The sequence below is a fragment of the Coffea arabica genome, chromosome 4c (genome assembly GCF_036785885.1).
Source record: "Coffea arabica cultivar ET-39 chromosome 4c, Coffea Arabica ET-39 HiFi, whole genome shotgun sequence".
NCBI lineage: Eukaryota > Viridiplantae > Streptophyta > Magnoliopsida > Gentianales > Rubiaceae > Coffea > Coffea arabica.
Genome location: NC_092316.1, coordinates 8,986,162 through 9,007,045, shown reverse-complemented (window position 1 = coordinate 9,007,045; position 20,884 = coordinate 8,986,162). Strand labels below are relative to the sequence as shown.

The 20,884-nt window shown below is 35.9% G+C and overlaps 2 protein-coding genes across 3 annotated transcripts; one reads left to right on the top strand and one right to left on the bottom strand.

Annotated features, from left to right (window-relative positions):
- The first annotated feature begins 2,325 nt into the window (after positions 1-2,325).
- LOC113739813 (ABC transporter B family member 5) lies at positions 2,326-9,467 on the top strand. The gene is made up of 12 exons (XM_027267153.2): positions 2,326-2,694; positions 3,463-3,517; positions 3,939-4,114; positions 4,612-4,833; positions 4,919-5,160; positions 5,284-5,809; positions 6,150-6,423; positions 6,607-7,364; positions 7,674-7,940; positions 8,190-8,453; positions 8,616-8,909; positions 9,036-9,467. The coding sequence occupies exons 1-12, from the start codon at positions 2,326-2,328 to the stop codon at positions 9,372-9,374; spliced, it is 3,786 nt and encodes a 1,261-aa protein (XP_027122954.1). The 3' UTR covers positions 9,375-9,467.
- Positions 9,468-12,087: 2,620 nt separating this feature from the next.
- On the bottom strand, positions 12,088-17,385 carry LOC140005236 (transcription factor GTE9-like). 2 transcript variants are annotated; one of them, XM_072045913.1, is made up of 11 exons: positions 17,236-17,385; positions 15,230-16,612; positions 15,086-15,134; positions 14,834-14,974; positions 13,931-14,004; positions 13,729-13,786; positions 13,568-13,642; positions 13,371-13,486; positions 13,222-13,288; positions 12,969-13,099; positions 12,088-12,900 (listed from the first exon to the last, which is right to left on the bottom strand). In XM_072045913.1, exons 2-11 carry the CDS (start codon positions 16,589-16,591, stop codon positions 12,625-12,627), a joined length of 2,349 nt encoding a protein of 782 aa, XP_071902014.1. In that variant the 5' UTR covers positions 16,592-16,612; positions 17,236-17,385; the 3' UTR covers positions 12,088-12,624. The 2 variants fall into 2 exon arrangements, with proteins under 2 accessions (XP_071902014.1, XP_071902013.1); XM_072045912.1 differs by having other exon boundaries at positions 13,931-13,998; positions 15,230-17,271.
- Positions 17,386-20,884: the final 3,499 nt, after the last annotated feature.

Genomic DNA, 20,884 nt, shown 5'->3' with positions numbered 1-20,884 from the left:
AATTTTTTGAAATTACTATAGCTAAAGTTTCTAAAAAATTTGTAGCAGATAAACTTGACAATGATCCGAGTGAAGTTTCCTCTAATATCAACATCTTCAGTCTTGACCTAAGCCCTTCCATCGATTAAAATTGCCGTTGCTAACATCCCGTAATAACAATTACTTGAACTCGAGTTTAATCAAATCTAATTGAGTCTAATTAAATTCACATATATATATATATATGTATATGTATATGTATATGGGATAATTTCAGAGACCTCTCTTGATGTTTCTTATAATATCAGTTAACTTAGGTTTTTAAAATCTCATCTACATTCCTCGGATTGACATTTTTTTTAACATTTTAGCCCCTTTGGAGGAAATGCAAGAAAGATAAAATTTTTGTTATTTGATATAGATCATATTTAGTTCAATAGTAAGCTAATCATATGTTGTTTCCATTCTATTTGGTTACTGATTGAATGTGTTTCTTTAATCTCCTTTGTTGTTATGAAAAAAATATGATATATTTGGATTATAGGGGGAGGGTTAACATTTTAAATCGAAATAATAAGCTTATTTTTGTTAAAAAATGTCATTTGGAAAAGAAAAGTAGATGGTGTCAATTTCAGTGTCAAAATATATTCTTTTGAATAAAAGCAAAAGAAAAAATCGCTACTCATGGACTTGAAAGAAACTATAAAATTGCCTAAAAAGATCATTTGCTACCTGCTATTATCATCTAACAGACCTATTTTTTCCACACCTCTATATTTATTTGGATACTTTCCTTAGTTAGTTTTGCTCTTACTAAACAATTGACTCCTAAACAAATACCCTGAGGCATCTGTTAGCCAAATCCTTAAAAAAAAAAAATACTCATAAAATATCTCTCGAATTTTAAGCTATAACACTATAGGAAAAAAGCACTAGCTAGATATCCCATTTTCTTACCCTCTATTACCCAATTTTATTTTCATGCGTTGCACATAATCAAAGAATTTGTCCTCATACAAGTCGTGATACTGTACAACTAGACGCAAAACATTCAACTCCTGGAATTAGAATTAGATGTTGATGAACATGAACACATGATTTGTGGGCTTTCATAGAGAAAGCCTAAAAGTGATGCTGCTTCTCAATGTGGACAATCAAAGACATGTTTCTTTACTACATGTTTTACATGGAAAAGATGACTACTTTATTAAATTTAAAGCAATTCAAACTCATTCTATAAATTAAATTATACATAATGAAAAGCTTTTTTAACCTGCAGTCAGTCAGTAAAGAATACAGAGTGCGATAATGAACTCACAGCAAATGGTGGCTTACAATTTGAGGACTCCTTCGTTTTCCCTGTTACAAAACAGTTTATGTGAGGAAAAGCTCAGTATTTGAATTTTATAAAGAGTTATAGTTTGGGTTTGTTGATTTTTATTTTTATTTTTTTTTTATTGTGTTGGAAAGCTCTACTCTTTTTTAGGCACTGGAAGAGTTAATACGAACTATGACTGAAGAGAATGCAAAAGTTAAGGAATTTTAATAGATGAGGTTGAATGAGCATCGAAGATTAGGGACTGCGAGTATAATCCAACTATTTGTTGAATATAAATGCTAGTGAATAGAATGCAAAAATTCAGGAGTTTTAGTAGATGAGGTTGAATGAGCGTGAAAGACTGAGAATACGAGTATAATCAAACTAATGTTGAATATATATATATATATATATATATATATATATATATATAAATGGGCAAAAATGGTTCGCTCAGGTAAAATAACGTATTTTTTCTAACACACCTAAATTACAACTCATCATGCAACTCATCATGTAAATTATTATACTCTTGTGTTTAGATATTTTTTCTAATTAGCGAAAACTGCACAACAGATCTTCTGTCCCGCTAAAACTATTAACCGATGCCTCCACATTAGCCAAACTGATAAACAACTGGCACATAAATTTCTTTTAATAACTATGAGGAGGACCGAGGACATTGCCATCTTATGAAGAAAAGGGGAAAAAATCTTTAACTCGAAATAGTAATTGGTGCATAAATTTATGAATAATGGTGGGGAGACAGAAGGGATTCTGTTATTAATGTCGGGAGAAAAAAAAAGAAATTAAATAAAAAGTCTCAATATTCCCCACTGTTTAAGGTTTTATGGAAGGCTGAAGTTTGAAGTATCATATTCCTTCAAATTCCAAAAGCCCACTTCTCTTCTCTGTATGCGCATTCTCCTAAATATTCCCGTATTTCACTTCAATTTCCATTTTTCTTCCTAGGAGATTATTAACATCAGATTATCAGAAAGAAACAAGAGATACCTGCACAAACCACAATGAGCCATCATGATGATTTAGAAGCCAATCCTGAAGCATTGCCAGCTCAGGAAGGACCAAGAAAAGACGAAAAGGCCAGTGAAGAAATTACCGAGGCTTCACCAAGAGTCATTCTAGATGCAAAGTTTGAACCATTGTCAGCACAAAAAGGATCAGAAAAGGCCAATACTCAGCCTTCAAAAGTCATTCCTTACTACAAACTCTATTCATGTGCAGACACAATTGATATCATCCTCATCATCATTGGAACTGTTGCTGCAATTGTTGATGGCCTTCTTCTGGTATACAGAATTCGTTTCTGGGGCCAGACCATTGATTTCATAAGTGACCTCCATGCAAAACCTGAGAAGTTTCATCAAGTCATTGAGGTTGTGTATGTTTCCTTGATTTTTATTCATCTTCTGCTTAACCTGATATTCATGTGGCCGAAATAGATAATGGCTTCGTTGAGTATATGATATGTATGGACCTTAGAGTAATACATATACCATAATAGTTCTTGATTATTTTATACTGGACTCCACAAGAATTTCTATATGAAAAGACAACACAAATCTGTTTTGCTTGTTTGTGCTCGTGCCGTGACCAACTTTGGAAAATGGGATTACGATGATGAGAATGGAACTAATGGCAGCAGATAAAAACTATTAAGGGTTGGATTCGGATCCCAATCATCGATACTAAAACGTCTTTATAGGTAGTGGAGGAGCACGTTTGAGAGTCAGCATTTTAGTTGTTCTTAATCCCTCAACATATATTTCGATAGGTAAACAGGATTTTTAACTTTTCAACTAATGTTGAATTTCTTCCTCAGACAACTCTCTTGTATTCATCCTTTGGCCTTTTTATTCTGAGGTAGGGAGGTGTGGAGAAAAGTACCTTTCTATCATGCACCAATGCTTGTTTTGTTTCTTCTTTCCATTATTTGCAAAATTGGCCATATATCCTTTGAGATGTATTCTCCTGTATTATCACCAAAAACGTGATCTAAAGCTCTGGTGCCAATACGAGTGAGTAATTCGAGTTTGTTAACTAGCTAATATTTTTGTTTCAAATCATGAAAAAAGCAATGCACTAATTAAGTTCAACAGGTCTTAAATGATGTTACTGATGCTCATTTTTCTGTATTTTGTTAGGTTGTAAAAAAGCTACTCTACATGGGAATTGCTGCCACAGTAGCTTCTTTCATCAGTAAGTCTTGTCCTTGTTTTCATTCTACTCTAACATAGTTCAAAGCAAAGCTTCAAAAACCTTTGCACACATTTTTATACATGGGGTACGTTTTAATTACTTTGGAAAAGCCTTTTATCGGCTGACTCAAAAACTTAGGGAATAAAAGTATAGCCTCCTAGGAAGATGATAAAGCCAAAATCTTTTACGTTTAAGGATCAGTTAGTAAAACTAGCAAAAGAATGCACTGTCAAGGCTCCTTCTCAGTTTGCCCTTGTGAAGCTATGAAGGATGATAATTAGGATTGTGATTGGACTACCTATTGTTTCTTTAATCTGTATATCATGCACAACTGGCGCTTTATCTAATTTTATGTTGATTAATTATCATTGTGTTATGAACATAATACCTAAAATAATAATCCGTTAATGGTCTTTCATAGGAGGAATCTGCTGGGCTGTCTCTGCAGAAAGACAAGTATCAAATCTGCGTTACTCCTACTTAAGAAGCCTCCTCAGACAAGATATTACATTCTTTGATGAAGAAATAAAAACAGGACAAGTTATTGGTAATATGTCAAGAGATATCGGCAGAACTGATGCAGCCATAGGTTACCGGGTTCGTTTTTAGCCTACTAACGTTTGCCAAAAACTGGTTTTCCCGCTAAGCTGTAGCCTTTTTTTTTTTTGGGTGTTCAATATAAGACAGCACACTTTTCTCAACTCTAAATGCAATGAAGCAAGAGAAAAATTAGGCATGTGATATGTCAGTAATTGCTTGGAAGTCATAGACTCGTATGAATCCTAGTTGTATTTATAAAGACTGTAAATTGGAAATCTTGAATCTGAATGTGCTTTGGTTCTACTTTGCTCTATAGCACGTGAAGTTAGCATTGCTAAATGAAAAAAACTATCAACCACATTAAGTACCAACGAATAAAAACCTCATGGGTGGTTGAGAAGCAAAACACTACTGAATAACTTGTAGTACTTTTTATCATCTTGTTATTATAAGTTCCTGTTTATCACTTCTAAATCCACCTTCAGAATATAATTTTTCAGGATTGCTAAAAATGTATCAAACTAAGTCTGGAAATGCTCCGTTGCCTTTAACAGGTGGGCTTGTTCATAAAACTCATGGCAACATTCATAGGAGGGATGATCATGGCATTCAGCCAAGCATGGCAATTGGCTGCAGTTATGTGCTGGACAATTCTGCCAATCACTTTGTTTGGCCATTTTGGCATTAAGATTTTGATTAGAGAGTGTGTAAATGAAGGGGTAGCTTATGCTAAAGGAGATTCGGTTGTTCTGGAGGCATTGGCTTCTATAAGAACGGTATCTCACGCGTTTCTACTAGATTCCAGTCGAATTGTATTTGACTGTGGATATGTGGTGCCTAAATTGTTCTGTCCATTTCCAGGTTATATCACTGAATGGCGAGAGACAAACTATGAGCAAGTACGAGAAAACTCTAGAAGAGGTTCAAAGATCACTGACACGAGCTGGCATTGCTGCAGGGGGGAGTATTATTTCTTTGATAGATTTCATAGAGTATTGCGGTTTCTCTTTAATTATATGGTATGGCTCACGTTTTGTCCTGGACGATCGTTACTCAAGAGGTGATCTGATCACAGTAGCAACATACATAAATTCTGGAACGAGGTTAGTAATCTTTTTGTGGATCTTTGCATTATATTTGTTAACCACTAAGCAAAATTTCCTCTAAATGATGCTTCTATTTAATCAAATGAGAATATTGTTCACTAAAATTTTCTTGTGAAACAGTTGTCTGGTAAATGCAATTGGGAATTTTTCAGCATTCCCTCGAGGACGGGTTGCTGCATCAAACATCTTCCGTATAATCAATAGAGAGTCCAGGATAGATGCATTCAATTCCCATGGGAAGACTCTAGATCATGTTGAAGGAGAAATTGAATTTAGAAATGTTTCTTTTAGATATCCATCAAGAAGGAATATTGAAGTTCTTTCTAATTTCTCAGTAACCATAACCCATGGCTCAAAAACCGCTTTAGTAGGAAAGAGTGGATGTGGGAAGTCAACAGTGGTTAGCCTAATACAACGGTACTATGATCCTGATTCTGGTGGCATTTTCATAGATGGCTTTGATTTGAAGGAATTAAGACTAGAACATTTAAGAAAAAAGATTGGACTTGTCAGCCAGGAACCAGTACTTTTTACTCTGTCCATCAAGGACAACATTACATTTGGAAGGGACAATGTGACAGACGAAGAAATAAGAGCTGCCATAGCACTTGCCAACGCTGAAAAGTTTCTCAAAGAGTTGCCTCAGGTTGATTTTACTCTAACATTAGAACCTTCTTACAGCTTAAAAATAATAGAACTTCTCTTCTTGACTCCAGCGTAAAGTTTGTGCAAACTAAAAAGCATGGTTTTCTTTCTCAATTCTAACTCGTAAGACATTTCTGCATTTGATTGATTTTCAATGATAAGAATATAATGCTTATTCTAACACCGCTTTTCATCTCATTTCGTTGGTTAAGAAAGGATTAAGCATGCATGATCTAATTCCCTATATATCTAGTCAACGAAATATATTGATGTCTTACTAGATGTTGAAACTACCACATCAAGAATCCATGTTTTATCTATTCACAAGCCTAAATGTGCAGGGACTTGACACAATGGTTGGTGAAAATGGAGTTCAGCTTTCAGGAGGACAGAAACAAAGAATCGCCATAGCTCGAGCTGTTCTGAAGAACCCACGCATAATCCTTCTGGATGAAGCGACTAGTGCATTGGATTTAGAGTCACAACAGATAGTCGTGGATTCATTAAACAAGATTTCTGTTGGCAGAACAACCTTGCTTATAACTCATCGCATGAGTACCGTAGCAAATGCAAATAAGATTTTTGTTCTTGAACGTGGGTCCATTGTTGAAGAAGGTACGTCTTAGAGGACAGCTGAATAGATAAGCATAAGGTAGTAGATTAAATGTGGTTGACTAAATGTAGTTGAATATTTTTCACTAAAATAAGGCAAGAAACTAAGAAAATTGGTGATTTTTCATTCACGTCGTTGCGTTTTATACCAGCTCAATATGTTTTGCTTATTGGTTTGTGCCTTAGGTACATACTCAGAACTTATGGATCAAAATGGTCCATTTTGTCAACTGATTCTGATGCAGAATATCAGAGAAGAATCCAATAAAGAAAACTCAATTGGTCATTTCTCTATGAGAGAAAGGGCATCTTTGAGAAAATCTTCGGGAGATGTTTTTCCATCATCAGAAATATCATACCCATCAAAGAAGACCATTATTAAGTTTTGGAGATTTGTAAGATTGAAACAGGTTTTTTTTCTATTTCTTGGTCTCGTTGCAACTATAACCAAGGCCTTGATACCTATAATTTTTGGTGTTATTATTGCCTACGTGATTGGAGCATTCAATCTGGAAGCTGGAAGGCTTCGAAAGGAAATCAAATTTTGGTGCATAATCATTGCAGTAGTTGCTCTAATATCACCGGTGGCAGCAGTTAGTCAGAAATATATCCTAATTCAGGCTAGTTGTTGGTTATTGAGGGTAGTAAATCCCCTATGTTTCAACAAGATTGTGCACATGGAAGTTGATTGGTTTGATCATGTGGATAACTCAAGTGGAGCACTTAGCTCTAGATTGTCCACAATTGCGGAAACACTAACCAAATTTATTAGGGACGCAGCTCCACAGGTTGTTCAGCATGCAGTTACAGTAATTGCTGGTCTTCTTGTGGTTTTATCTGGATCGTGGCAGCTAGCTGTTCTTAGCTTAGCATTTATACCTCTAGTTCTTTTCAACGGATGGATAGAACTTAAATTCAATGGAAACTCCAGTAAAATAATCAAGGTATGTCTCATCATTTTAATCCATTAAATCCTTGGAAATGAAGGTACCAATAGAGATGACTCATATGGACATTTTCATCACAATATAGAGTTCTTCTCTTAAAAATGTCTTGGTTTATTGCTAGATTATTTGTGAAAAGAGCTTCTATTGCATATTTGAAAGACCCTGATAATTTTTCTTTACTGACATTTGATTATCTAATCTAATGATCCACTCCTCGATTTTGCTTCATTTGCTATATCATTTAGAGAAGATGTCCATTTTTAACTTTGATGTCTCACCTAATAGCTATGCTTTTCTTGGTGGCAGGTTCTCTATGAGGAAGCAGGACAAGTTACAAAAGATGCAGTTGAGCATATCAGGACTGTTGCATCATTTAGTGCTGACAAACAGGTGCTGCAATTATTCAAGATCAAATGTGAAGGCCCCTTGAAGAAGAGAATCAAATGTGCTTATGCTGAAGGAGCTTCATATGGGTTATCATCCTTCCTTTTGTATTTCATCTATGGAGCAACTTTTTATGTTGGGGCCACTCTTATAAGGGATGGAAGAGCAACTAGTACTACTTTTTATCTTGTATGTATCCCATATTTGGACATAACATATTTTTTTGCGAATGTCAGAGTCTAACAACAGCAATTAGTTTCAGAATAATTTAGCTTTCTGACATAGAAAAGAAATTGACATGCAAGTGAAAGGAATGTTAGTAAAAGAAATAATGCTATCAAACTTAGCAGTAAAAGCTTACAGTTGAAGGTTTGATTCCATGGGTTTTATTTCCCTGCTCAAAGTTTTGTCCGACCTTTGAATTTTGTCCCTTTGCAGGCACTTTTTGCACTGACAGATGAAGTACTAAATGTCACCAACTGGCTAGGACTCTTAAAAGAGTTCAACGTTGTCAAGCCCTGTTTGAGATCTGTCTCTTCCATTCTCAATCTTGAATCAAAGTTAGATTCATCATTGGATACAGGCTTGACCATTGAGAGCCTAAGAGGAAGTATAGAATTCCAGCATGTAAACTTCAGTTATTCATCAAGGCCACACATTCAAGTGCTTAAGGATTTTTGCTTGTCTATTCCTGCAGGCAAGGTAAGAGAATAGTCAAAGTGACTGGTATTAGTTTAGATTCACAAACTGAAAAGAAAAAAAAAACTAGAAGGCAAGATCTTAGTGTGGTAAATAAGTAAGATGCATGCAGTCCCTTTTCATGTTACTGATATGAAATTTTTTTCACTATGTCTCGTGTCTTAGACTGCAGCACTCGTGGGAGAAAGTGGTTCCGGAAAATCAACTATAATTTCTTTGCTTCAGAGATTTTACAACTTTAACGGTGGCCTAATTCTGATTGATGATATTGAGATTCAGAAGCTAAACATAAATTGGTTGAGGAAGCAAATGGCTTTGGTGTCTCAGGAACCAGCTTTATTTGATGACACAATCAAGGCCAACATCACTTTTGGATTGGACCGTGATGTATCTGAAGCTGAGATTATATCTGCAGCAAGCCTAGCAAATGCTCATCACTTCATAAGTAACCTGCCACAGGTAATTTCTTGGAGCTAGTTGTGAGTAAAAACCTGCAGGATGGACTGGCTATTTTCTTAAATTTACGACTACTTTGTACTCTGATTTGATTGCTCAACTTTGTGAATTTGCACCAAATTTCTGTAGGGTTATGACACCGAAGTTGGACAACGCGGGGTGAAATTATCTGGCGGACAAAAGCAAAGGATTGCAATAGCACGAGCAATAGTGAGGAGACCAAAAATCCTGCTGCTGGATGAGCCAACCAGTGCACTTGATCTTTCATCTGAACAAGTTGTTCAAGAGGCACTTAACGAGGTCATGGTGAATCGAACGACAATAGTGGCAGCCCATCGATTATCAACAGTTAAGCATGCAGACATTATAGCAGTTATGAGGCATGGAGTCATTGCAGAACTTGGAACTCATGAATCTCTGCTAAAGTCACAAAATGGCATATATGCGTCTCTAGTAGCACTAAGCTAGCAAGAACACAAATTCGACCGTTATTACAGACTCTGCCGGTGCTGATTCTGAGTTTGTGAATGACGTTACTTTTCTTCTAATATATTACTATCATGTGGAGATATATATATACATACACACACACACACACACACACAAACACACACTTTGTTTTATATTTTGTTCCTTTTTTTTTTCTTGAAAAACTTTTTGGGATTATTGTATTGAGTACATGATTGAGTCGAGGCTGAAAGAGTTCCAAGAAAAAAATGTTATTATCCAAATTGTAGGACTATATGTTATTTTTGTCTTTGTACAAATTCTTTTTTTTTTTTCCAAAATATCTCCTAATTATTTTTATGTATCTTCTTACAATATCATTTTTGAAAAGAATATCTTCAAATTTTTATTCTTTTTACGACTGGCACTTGAATGATTTAGCATTCTGTCGCCAAAAAAAGGGCAAAAAAAAAAAGAAAAAGAAAAGCTGTTTCAATGGTTTTTCAGGATAGTTTGTTCTCATTTATTCTTATTATTACAAAAAATGAAACATTCCCAAGAGAAACAAACTAGTTTGCAAGCTAGTTATCATACCATTCCTGTTTCCACAAATTGTGCAGAAATTTGGACAATCTCACATGAAGCATGAGGCCCCAATAAACTAGTTGAAACAAGTGCTGGAAAGACAGTTTGTAGTAATTTCTGTTCATTGGACAAAATCTATTGGTTAGTAAGGTCTTTACCCTTTGAAAGTATTTTTTTTAAAAAAAAAAAGAAATTTAAGAAAATAAAAAAAAATCTGTGGTGAATAAAATTTTTTGTATGGTATTTAGTTATTTATCTGCTAGTTAATTTTGATATTGGATAAATACTAACATAATTTGATATTTTTACATGAACTGTTTAAAAATAGGAGAGTGTGGTCACCAAATTATTTTAGAAACCATTAATTTAATATGTGAGAAAAATGTAATACGAAGTTCAAAAAATCAACAAATGTGTGTCAACACTGTGTAGTGCAGTGGTGCTACCCCTTTATATATTGTAGATTATGCTTTGGGCAGAACTAGTATCAATTTTAATAGGGATCAATAAAAAAAATTTTTGACTAGAATTTCCAATTTACTTTAGCAGATGCATTATAGGAAATTTTTCTTTATTGTCTTTCTTTCTTATCATATATTCTCAGTTTGTAGCATTTAATATCATGGCAAAAAAAAGAAAAAAAATCCAGAGGCATGAAATATTGAAGAACTTAGTCCAGAGGCATCAGTTTGTAGCACTTAATATTATCTGTAGGCGGAAGTATTGAAGAAGAAGACAAAGTGGGGTGTTCCAAAAGAAGCCAGGGGCATCACATACTGGGAGAGAAGTATTGCATTAATTGACAAAGGAAATGGCCTCTTGGGGAGGAAGCAATCAGTTACTTAAGATATACCACCAAGATTGTGAGAAGAAGAAGAAGAAGAAAGTTAATGTGTACTGGAACCATGGGATTCTTTGTCGGACGGAGTACTTAACAGCGGACATTCTCAACAAATTACAGCTTTTGTTGGTAGCCGACAATCCAAACCCCATGAAGCTAATGGCGCATATTCAGTTAGCCCAACATAACATATTTGTTGGAACTTGCAGATGATGAAGAGAGTAGAAAATGGGAGAGCAACGAGGACTAGGTAGGTAGGTGGCAGTTCTTCTCGTGGCTGGTAAGACATAACAAACTGTTTACCCCACTGAAGTCTGTAGAGCTGAATCGGATTCCACTCTGTAGAGCCATCCGGGGGATTGTAAATGGATTGGAGGTCTGTGGAAAAAATTAGTGCACAGGAGTGTGTGTAGGAGGAATTTTGCAGTAAAGAATTGGTGGATTGGATTGATGATCATCCGAATTTGATTGCTGAAGACATCGGTGGGGTAGAAAATCTTAAACTGGCAAATTTTGTTTCTATTTTGCCTGGATGTCAAGAAATGATTGTTTTTGCTTGCAATGGATGGAAACAGGGAAAAACTGGGAAGTGAAAGCTGAAACTGTGATAATTGCAGGCCTTATCTACTACACAAGATGCCTTGTTTTGTTACTACTACCACTCTGCTATACAAGAGGAATATTCCTTTTAGAATAGTCACGTAATCAAATCAGTATTCTTACCATACAAGTCGGCCATTGATAAAATGTTCACTAATCAAATGCAGTATCCTCCCAACACGAGTCGGAGATCGATAAAAATTGTTCACGTAACCCTTGGACTGTATATCTTGTTCCTTCAAAGTCTTACAATGGACCTTCAACTGTTGGACCAATACTCTTCTTCTATAGTGGGAGTGAATCAACTGTTGTACCTCTATACACCATCGTGAGAGTGAGATATTCCGCTGGGATGTTAGGCTGAACAAAGGTAAAAACAACAAAATCAAGACCACCCAACAATTTTATCCTTTTTTATTCACTTACTTTTTTCTAAAGGTTTTTTGTTGGATTTGATATGACCCGACATGACTCGATCAAGTCAACCCTCGTGTGACTCGTGATGACTTGTCGGCCATCGAGTTCTGAACAAGACAAGTGACTTACAATCGTCTTTTGCTAGTATCGTATCAGGAGGGAGGGGCCGTTCCAGTGACAGTGACGATTCGGCCGAATCCACCTTTGAACCATGGTCCTAACCCACCAGCCTAACAGGGAAGTGCGATAAGGCTGGCCAGACAAGAAACCAAGGAGAAGAGACGAGAGAGATTACGAATGTTAGAATGTTAGGCACTGATCTCGTATTACAAATGTTCCTAATCATCCTAAAGCTGGCACGTATAGTGTAACAAAACTGCTCCCGGCTCAGCACCACGTTCATTCCTACGTGCAAATGCTGAAGACAGGTGACTACTAGCTACCATTCCATTCCCGTCTAAGGCAAATACACAACCGATGAAATGAAATAATAGAAAAGAAAGATTAAAAAAAAAAAACTAGAAAACGAAAAAACAGAACATCCGAAGGTTGCACTCCGCAAGACCTCTTGGGGCTGGGGGTGATTTAGACAAGTGCAGAAAATCATTTTCCCCAAATCATCACTGTACAATCAGAGAAATCAACACGGCCAAGAGCAGTAAGGGGAGTTCTGCCCTTGAAAAATCCATTTTACTTTTCCAGGATCTCTCACCCCCTGACAGGCCATAACAAAGATTACTCCTTGAGTCTTCAAAAAGGAATGAACAGCCTTAGTCCCATGACTCAAGCATCATAGTGCAGTTGCAAATACAACACCAAATATCTCATTTAATCAATCTCTCCTTCCTCTGGATCATCTGATGCATCTGGAACGCTATGGACATCAGTTTCTTCTTCTTCTTCATCATCCTTCTTCATGTATAAACCAAGTTGCTCCAATGGATTACTGCTTCCCTGAAATTTGAAACTACCAAGACCAGTTTGGGAGTGTTCTGGACTAGTCTCCTCTATGAAGTTCACTAATTGTTCATCTGGAGCAGATCTGAACATCTCCAGATCTTCCATAAACTGACTGTTCTCATTGATGTCAACTGTCTTTTCCATCTGCGAACAGCAAAAATATAAGTAAAATTTTACATCCAAAATAGAATGATGAAACATGAATAATTTACCTGCTGCAAAGCTTGACGGGCAGCTTCCCTTTCAAGTTCTCTTTTCCGTCTCACTTCTGCAGCTGCTTCTTCTTCTGCTTTTCTTCTTGCATCTTCTGCAGCTTTAGCTTCTGCTTGCAGACGAGCTTTTTCTGAAAAACAGTGGATGGCCAAAATATATTATAGAATGGTTTAAAACTGAAAGCACTTCCAACTTAACATGCACAGTTGAACCAAATCTTCGGATATTCCAAGGAATTAGTAACACTCTAACCTTCTTTCCTCCGTCTTTCAAGATCCTCTCTTTCCCTCCGTAATTTCTCAGGATCCAACTTTTCACCCTGAACATCAGAATAGGAATACTGAGAGCATTGCACCATGAACCTTATATCTTATCCAGAGTCAGCATATGAAGAACCTCACCTTCTCAAGAGCCTTCTCTTGAGCCTTTATTATAGTATCTGCAAAACGGCTTCTCAATAAAGCTGCACGATATTGCTTTTCAGGCGAGACCTGCCTCTCTTGTGGAGCACTCTCAGCTAAAACGTACCAGCATGATTCGTGAGATAGTGCTGCTAAAGTAATAGCACACAGTATCTTCATTTATTTTCATTGCTTACCCTCTTGATGGCATCCAGACTCAACAGGATCCAAAATTGACTCTGGATTCTGCCTGGCAAGCCCACTCATAGTTTCTGTACAAAGCAAAAAAAGACAGAAGAAACCTAAGAATATAAATATATAAATCAAGAAGCATCCACCAAAGCCTGAGAAAATGTACCTGCAGTTTCTGGATCACCTGTCTTTTGCTCTAAATTTTCCCCATGACCTAAGTTGTCCTGTTATTCAAGAAAAATTGATGAGAGAAATAAACAATTAAGAGCACTAACATGAGCTGCTGGAGACCTTAAAGATGATAAGCATGCCCAGAAATCTAAATCAACCGATAAAATTCCACTTCAACTAAGAGAAGCAAGACATGCCTTCGAGGGTTCCAGAACAGCAAGATCTTTCGCAGCATCCGACTCACCACTAGAAGAACTTCCAGTGTCTGAATCTGGAAAATACTATATTATCGGTTCAAATGGTACATAGTGATATCTTGGAGATTGAGCAGAATTTACAACTTTGTTTTTTAGCATTTTCTTTAGCATTGCATTTCTGCAAAGCGGAAAATTGATCCAAAAACAGCTAGGCATAAAAATCTGGCAGTAGTGGCAAAGCTCCTATAGTATTCTCAATGAATAATTCGCCTATCAACCTCATAAAAAGTTTTGACTTCTTGAGGACAAAAAGTTACCAATCAGCATTGTGATCACAAAGATCATGATCCTAGCATATACATATTGGTAGAATAACCGTGAAGAAGTCTGAGAAGGGAAAAAATAAATAAATAAACACAACAAACATGAACATTAAAGAAGGTAATTGGCATGAGATTTCCATGAACTACTTACAACTGGAAAATAATATGCCTCCTTTCAAGACAAGATCAGCTAGACAAACAATTATCAGTAGTAGATTTTTGTTAAGATCATTTAATTACAAAATCTAAATCATTGTTTTAGTTGTGAATTAAGTTTTTCCAATTAAATTCATTGCCCATCACAAACTCATCTAAACACAAGTGACTTGGTATTCTAGATGCAACTAAAAACCTACTGAAAGTAATGCAATGAATCCAATCCCAATAATTTTTAACTCATTGTGGTCAATTTTTTGTCAATTTATACCACACAACAACTCATGGTGTAATAATATAGACATGTTAACCAGTGAGGCAGAATTGAAAAATTACAAGCTTCACAAAAACGATGCAAAATAGCACATTTCATAAAGCAAACATGCATCATAGTTTAGAACAATAAAGACAGATAATGAAGAACCTGAATCACTACTGGAGCTACTCGAACCACTGCATTTGCTGTTCCTATGGATAGTTTCCTTCTCAATCTCTAAAGGAGGGAAGCTAGATGAGGGTGGATCATTACCGCCAATATCTATGTCTTCATCAGCTGGCTCATCTCCTAATTTCAAAAGGGGATCAACTAAAACTCAACTTATACAAAAAAGTGCACTTAAACAGGATAATAACAAAACTTAAATGGCCAAAACCAATATGTAAAACCTCAAGTTACCTATTTGAGGTTGAAGAAACGAATTGCTAAAGCCTGACTCATTGTGAACCTGCACAAAGGAAAAAGACACCAAATTTATTTTCCCATTGTAAATGCATAGCAAAAAGAAAAATCCGCATATATGAGTATCTAATACGAACTAACCTCTACAGCCTGTGGATCTTTTCCCTGGTTTTTCTGTTTATCCATTAAATACTCATCTAAAAGCTTCCGTAACGTGAACAAGGTATCATCGCCTAGGGCATCCAAATCAATCTCAATCTCGTCCTCACTCGCTTGACTTGCATTGAAACTACTCTCCTTCAAGAAGTCAACTATATGATCTGGTAAATCTGTTAATAAGGGCTCCAGATCTGCACTAAGCTTCTGCTTCTCGACATCACTCATAACCCTCTTGATATTTTCTTGCTTAACTTTGTTTTCTGGCTTCTTTATGTTCTCTACAGGAGTACTTTTTGCCTTTTTAGAAGGAGGCATCGCAATAGCAGTCCCCCTTTCTATCATAGCACCAGAATTTGGAGGCAAAATTTCTTCAACCGCTGCAGGAATCTTCTTCTCGATAGACTTCCATCTCATTTCAAAGAATTTACTGAGTGCCTTAGCCATGAAATGGACATCATTTCCTGGTGGATTGTAAGTCATTGCATTTGTCAAAGTAAGTCTCACATCAGAAGCAAAACCCAATGGATCTGAATACTGACCAGATAGCAACTTGGCCTTTATTGTCCCAAAATCCATCGGATGCTTGATAACATTGACATAATCAGGGATATTTAACTCCACAACGTCAACTGGTTTATTGAATACCCAACCGAATTCATGCCCCATCAATCGATTTAGAAGCGCCTCACACTGTTTCATCAACATTAAGTTGCTTGGATCAGAAGGCAAAGTCTGCTTTGCAGGCTCACTGCGTTTAGCACCTGCTCCTTTGGTACGGGGCCCATTTCTTCCAGGAGGACCTTTTTTCTTTCCAGGTGGAGTAGGCACTTCCTTCACAGGCCTCCGAAAACTGTCCACGGGAGGTCTCCTCTGGCCATCAGTACAACTGTGTATATCACTAGCAGGTGAATGGACAACTGCATTCAAACTGAACGAGCTCATAGCCGTAATTCTTCTCTGCAAAATCCTGACTTGCTCAAGTTCATTTCTCAACCTCAGCTCCATATCTTTCCTCTCTGAGCGAGACATCTTAGACAGTGGCAAAACGTGAATAGGCACACTGAATCTAGCACAACCTTCTCGGTCATTCAAATTCACGCACTTCCTCTTCGGAGCACATGAATCCTCGGATGCAGTCATTTCTGTATCCACTCTCCCTGAACTTCCAAACCCTTCCGATTCAGCCATTGTCTCGACCGCATGGCGATAATCTGGCACAAAACCGGATGAAAATCCTTTTGAAACTTTCCGGGACTTCCCCATCATTTTGCCTATTCCACCCTTTGTCGAAATCAAGTTCAATTCCCTCTGTCCACTGTACTCTATGGGAACAGTAGGTGCCATAAGCTTATCAACCCACAAATTCTGCACATAGCAACTTTTTCTTTATTCAAAATTCGCCCCTTCCAAAATTCAGCAAAAAAAATCACATAAAAGTCCTGATCTTCCAAATATTCTGTTCAGCCCAGTAACGTTGAGCCCAAAATCTTTTCTTTTTCTCGTTTCTTTCCTAGCAAAAAATTAAAGAATTCCCAGGAAATACAAATAAACCCTAACAGGAAATGCATATGCCCAATTCAATAAAACCCTAATTTAAAAAAATTCCGTCCTTCTCCGGAGCTCAATTTAATCCAATTCAATCATAATCCAACCCAAAGTCTATAACAAAATTAAAAGCCCAGAAACCGTAAGAGCAGGCAAATGCGAAATACCAGGAAAAAAAAAAAGGGCCGCCGAAACAGAAACCCTAGCAAAAGCTTCCCACGAGCAATATCCAAATGGATCTCAAACCGGCCCCGTATTAGGTTTACGAAACAAAGAAACCCTAAATTGAAACCCCTCTTTCTTCATCAAACACTAAAAAAAAATTAAATATATATGTATATCAAAAAAATCAGAAAAGAAAAAAGAAAAATCCGAATGGGAAAAATGGCAAGACGAAGAAAGAGAAAAAGAAAAAAAATAGGAGAGAGAAAGAGAGGACTTACGAGTAAGAGTTGAAATGGCCGACGCTCATAGGCTATTTCTGGTCTATATATAAAGGCCAGATTTGCCTCAATGCCCGCCCCAGTTGGGTGAATCGTGACCGTTGATGATATTTGATCGTGTGGTTGAGATTTGTTTCTGCTGGAGAGTAAAGAATTTAGATCGGACGGTAAGGGTTTGTTTGAGGAAGGAAATTCCAGATCTGGGATATTATGGAAAATATTAAATTGTTTGCTTTTGGTAGTCGAGTAGGAAAAATTTGTCCCACTTGGTCACGTGCAGGTTTCGTGAGTGATACTAGAAAATAAATAAATAAGTGTGTAACCTTTTTTTCTTCTTTTTGGGGTGGAAGAGTGTAATTAATTTTTAAGTCAAAGATTCAAATGCATCATAAATAATTAGAGAAAGAAATACGAGTGATTAAGGCTTAAAATTGCACACGTACCATTTGCTAATTTTATGTTTTTAGAACTCATAGGTGAAGCGACAAAATATTATTAAAGAGAAAAAATTATTTTGACAAATAAAATTAACTTAGATAATGATACGATGCCTCACCTGTAATTTTGTAACTTACTAAAATTAGAAAAAGATACGCGTTTCTTCGCATGCACGTTTGTCCTCATCACTTCTAGGAAGGTAGGTGCATGCACAGCAGTCATTTACATGAAATGCACTTAACTAGGAAATGAATGTTCCTGTTGAGAAAATGCATGAACAACCAACCAACTACTTTTAGAGCAGTCGATCACCACATAGAGTCTTAAAGTTCTTTTTAGGTACAGGTCAAGGGATTCGAATCCCTTAACCTGCATTTATCTCCGAAATTTTGTGAAAGTTTCACCAACACTTGCAGAGGTACATATTTGATCCGATGGTGGTTCAGTCATTTTTGGATTCTTCCTAAGTAGGAGTAGGTATAGAATAAAAATTATTATCTCGACGAAAAAAAATACATGAATAACCAAAAGCACATGCATATGCATATGAGAGATATAAATAAATCCTCATGGTTGAAATATGCACGAACAAGTAATATATACGCGTGAATTCTTTTTGCTTTTTTTTGGTAAGGAATGCTGTGTGTGGATTCATTTCGTAAGAATTAAAGGAAGTATTAAAGTCAATATTAGCACTCCTCAAAAAATCTTAAACACTTCTCAAACTTCATCTAATGCAAAAAAAAAAAAAGGGAAGAAGTGTTTGAGGTTTTTTGAGAAACGCTTTTCCCAATTTAAATGGCGAGCTTTTTCTAACGACTTTATGCTTTATTTGGATGGAAGCGTTTTTCCCAAATCTTGTTTTTGGAAACAGTAAACACCCTCACTATCTTTCCTCGTTAAATTACATATTTATCAAAAAAAAAACCTGCAATAATACTTTTTGAAAATACCCCAAAACCCATATCTTATTTTACTTATATCAACTTTGGCAAAGGTAATTAAAGATTTATTTCCTTAAGTGGCCATTTGTTACTTGCATTCTTCTGCCATTCCGAAGGTGCATGCCTCTGTATGGAGGGTGAACCAATGGCAAAACAATGAGGTCCGGAGTCCACCAAATGGTGTTATAAGTTGGCCCAATTGTCACTACTACAATGGGCTAAATTTATCCTAACATGATGGACAAAAAAATTGTAGCCCAATTTTCATTTTGAAATTCAAGGTCGGCCCATTAAATCTTATGACATTTTATTAAGACGAGATTGATTACTCCCTGACTGATTTACGCACTATTTCTCCCTCTGACGGCCCACCCAAAAAAAAAAAAAAAAAAAAACCTATCATATGCATGTTAATTCCTTACAAAGATTTTCTTTTTAGTATCTTCAATCTAGCATTAGCTGTTTAATGGGTGAAAAATAAAACATTTACAAGTCAGCTTTTGTTTGGATTGCATTTTTCTGGATTTTTTGTAGAAAAATTATTGTAGCGATTTGATATATGTGAGGTAAAAAGGTGATTGAAAAATATGTCCACAGAAAACGTAGCAATTTTGCCACCCTTGCACCTATTCAATCCAAACACACCATTTTAAATATATATTCTAGACATGAAAGAGGTTAAAGTGAGAAATTCTCCATATTGCCACCCTTACACCTATGCTTTTTTCTTTTTTTGGGAAACATTTGATTTCGATTTGCCGTGGCTGTTGATTCTTTTGAGCCATGGTTGAATGTTCATTCTCTTGATTCATTTGAGTCAAGGATGCATATTGTTGAGTCAATTTTGCTAGAAGAACGCTGGCGGATGTAAAGGCGGGTGGCCTCAAGATTTCAGAAATCCTTTTAAATTCCTTTGAAATAATGAAAATTTTCACCTATACCTTAAAAATCCTTTTAAAATAATGAAAATTTTCGCCTATATCTTAGTAAAAATTAGACTTTACCCTCTCAAGATTTTTATAAATCCTTTAATATCCTATCTTAAAACATTAAAAATATTCCTTTTTCAGTACTAGATTTTGATTCCCAAAGTTTGTTTAAAAAATTAAAAAGTATGCTCTTAAATATATATCTTTAAGTAATCCTGCCCCCAAACCTGAACTTCTAATTCAACTTATAACGAGAAAAATGCATGTTATTCATGTGTAGTCGCAAGTTACACCGATAAGTAAGGGTGCAAGCGGGTCGGATACCGAGTCAAGAAAGCGGATATCTGATCCATATCCAAAATTTAATAATTAGCTTAAATAAAATTAATTTAACAAAACCACTTAAACAATAAGGTGTATCACTTAAAAAACATCATTCCAAACAAATTACACATTTCACAAATTGGGTAACCAGATGTATTAACCAAATTCTTAAAAAAAAAAAAAAAAAAGAAGGAAGAGTTAAGTAAGCAACAATAGCAAGACTCCAATATTTTGGCGAGTAAAAATAGCATACCGTATATATCCAACTAATTTAATATTATACAAAGAATCCCAAAACCTTAAAAATTACGCTAAAGTCTCATATACGGGTAGGGGTGGGCAAAATTATCCGCTAATCCGAAAACCCGTCATGTCCGATCCGAAAATTAGAATATCCGATTTTTATTATTTGATCGGGTCAAAAGAGGGTCGGGTATCGGTTAAGATGCGGGGCGGGTTAGGATAACATAATTAAAAACCTGCGGGTACCCGATCCGCCCCGCACATATATTTTTTTATTTTTATACACACACTATAAAATAATAAGTTAGAACTAAATAAGTAATTTTATTGAACAAATTGCATTACAAATATGAGAGACTATAGTTTATTTACAAGATTCATTTGTAAAGGCCATGATCTTATATTTTATAGAAAAAAGTTTAATTAATGTGGAACATATATATTAAAAATTGTGCTACTTATTTCAAACTTTTATTGATTTTGAATTCTTTTAATTTTTTTCCTTTATCTTATATTCTCTTCATATGCTTGTTTCTTGGTGGGAAACCTTTTTTTAGAAAAAAAGTTATTAAATCTTATATGCATATGTAAAATATAAAATTAAATTGGTATAAATTATTTTTTTTAAAAAAAATTAAATGATAAATGGGGTGAGACGAGTACTCGCTGATCCGACCCTATCTATGCGGGGCGGATAAGGGTCAGAAAATGGCTAACCCACAAAGTGCGGGTCAGTTCAGCCAAATTGTGAATGTAGCGGATACGGGATAT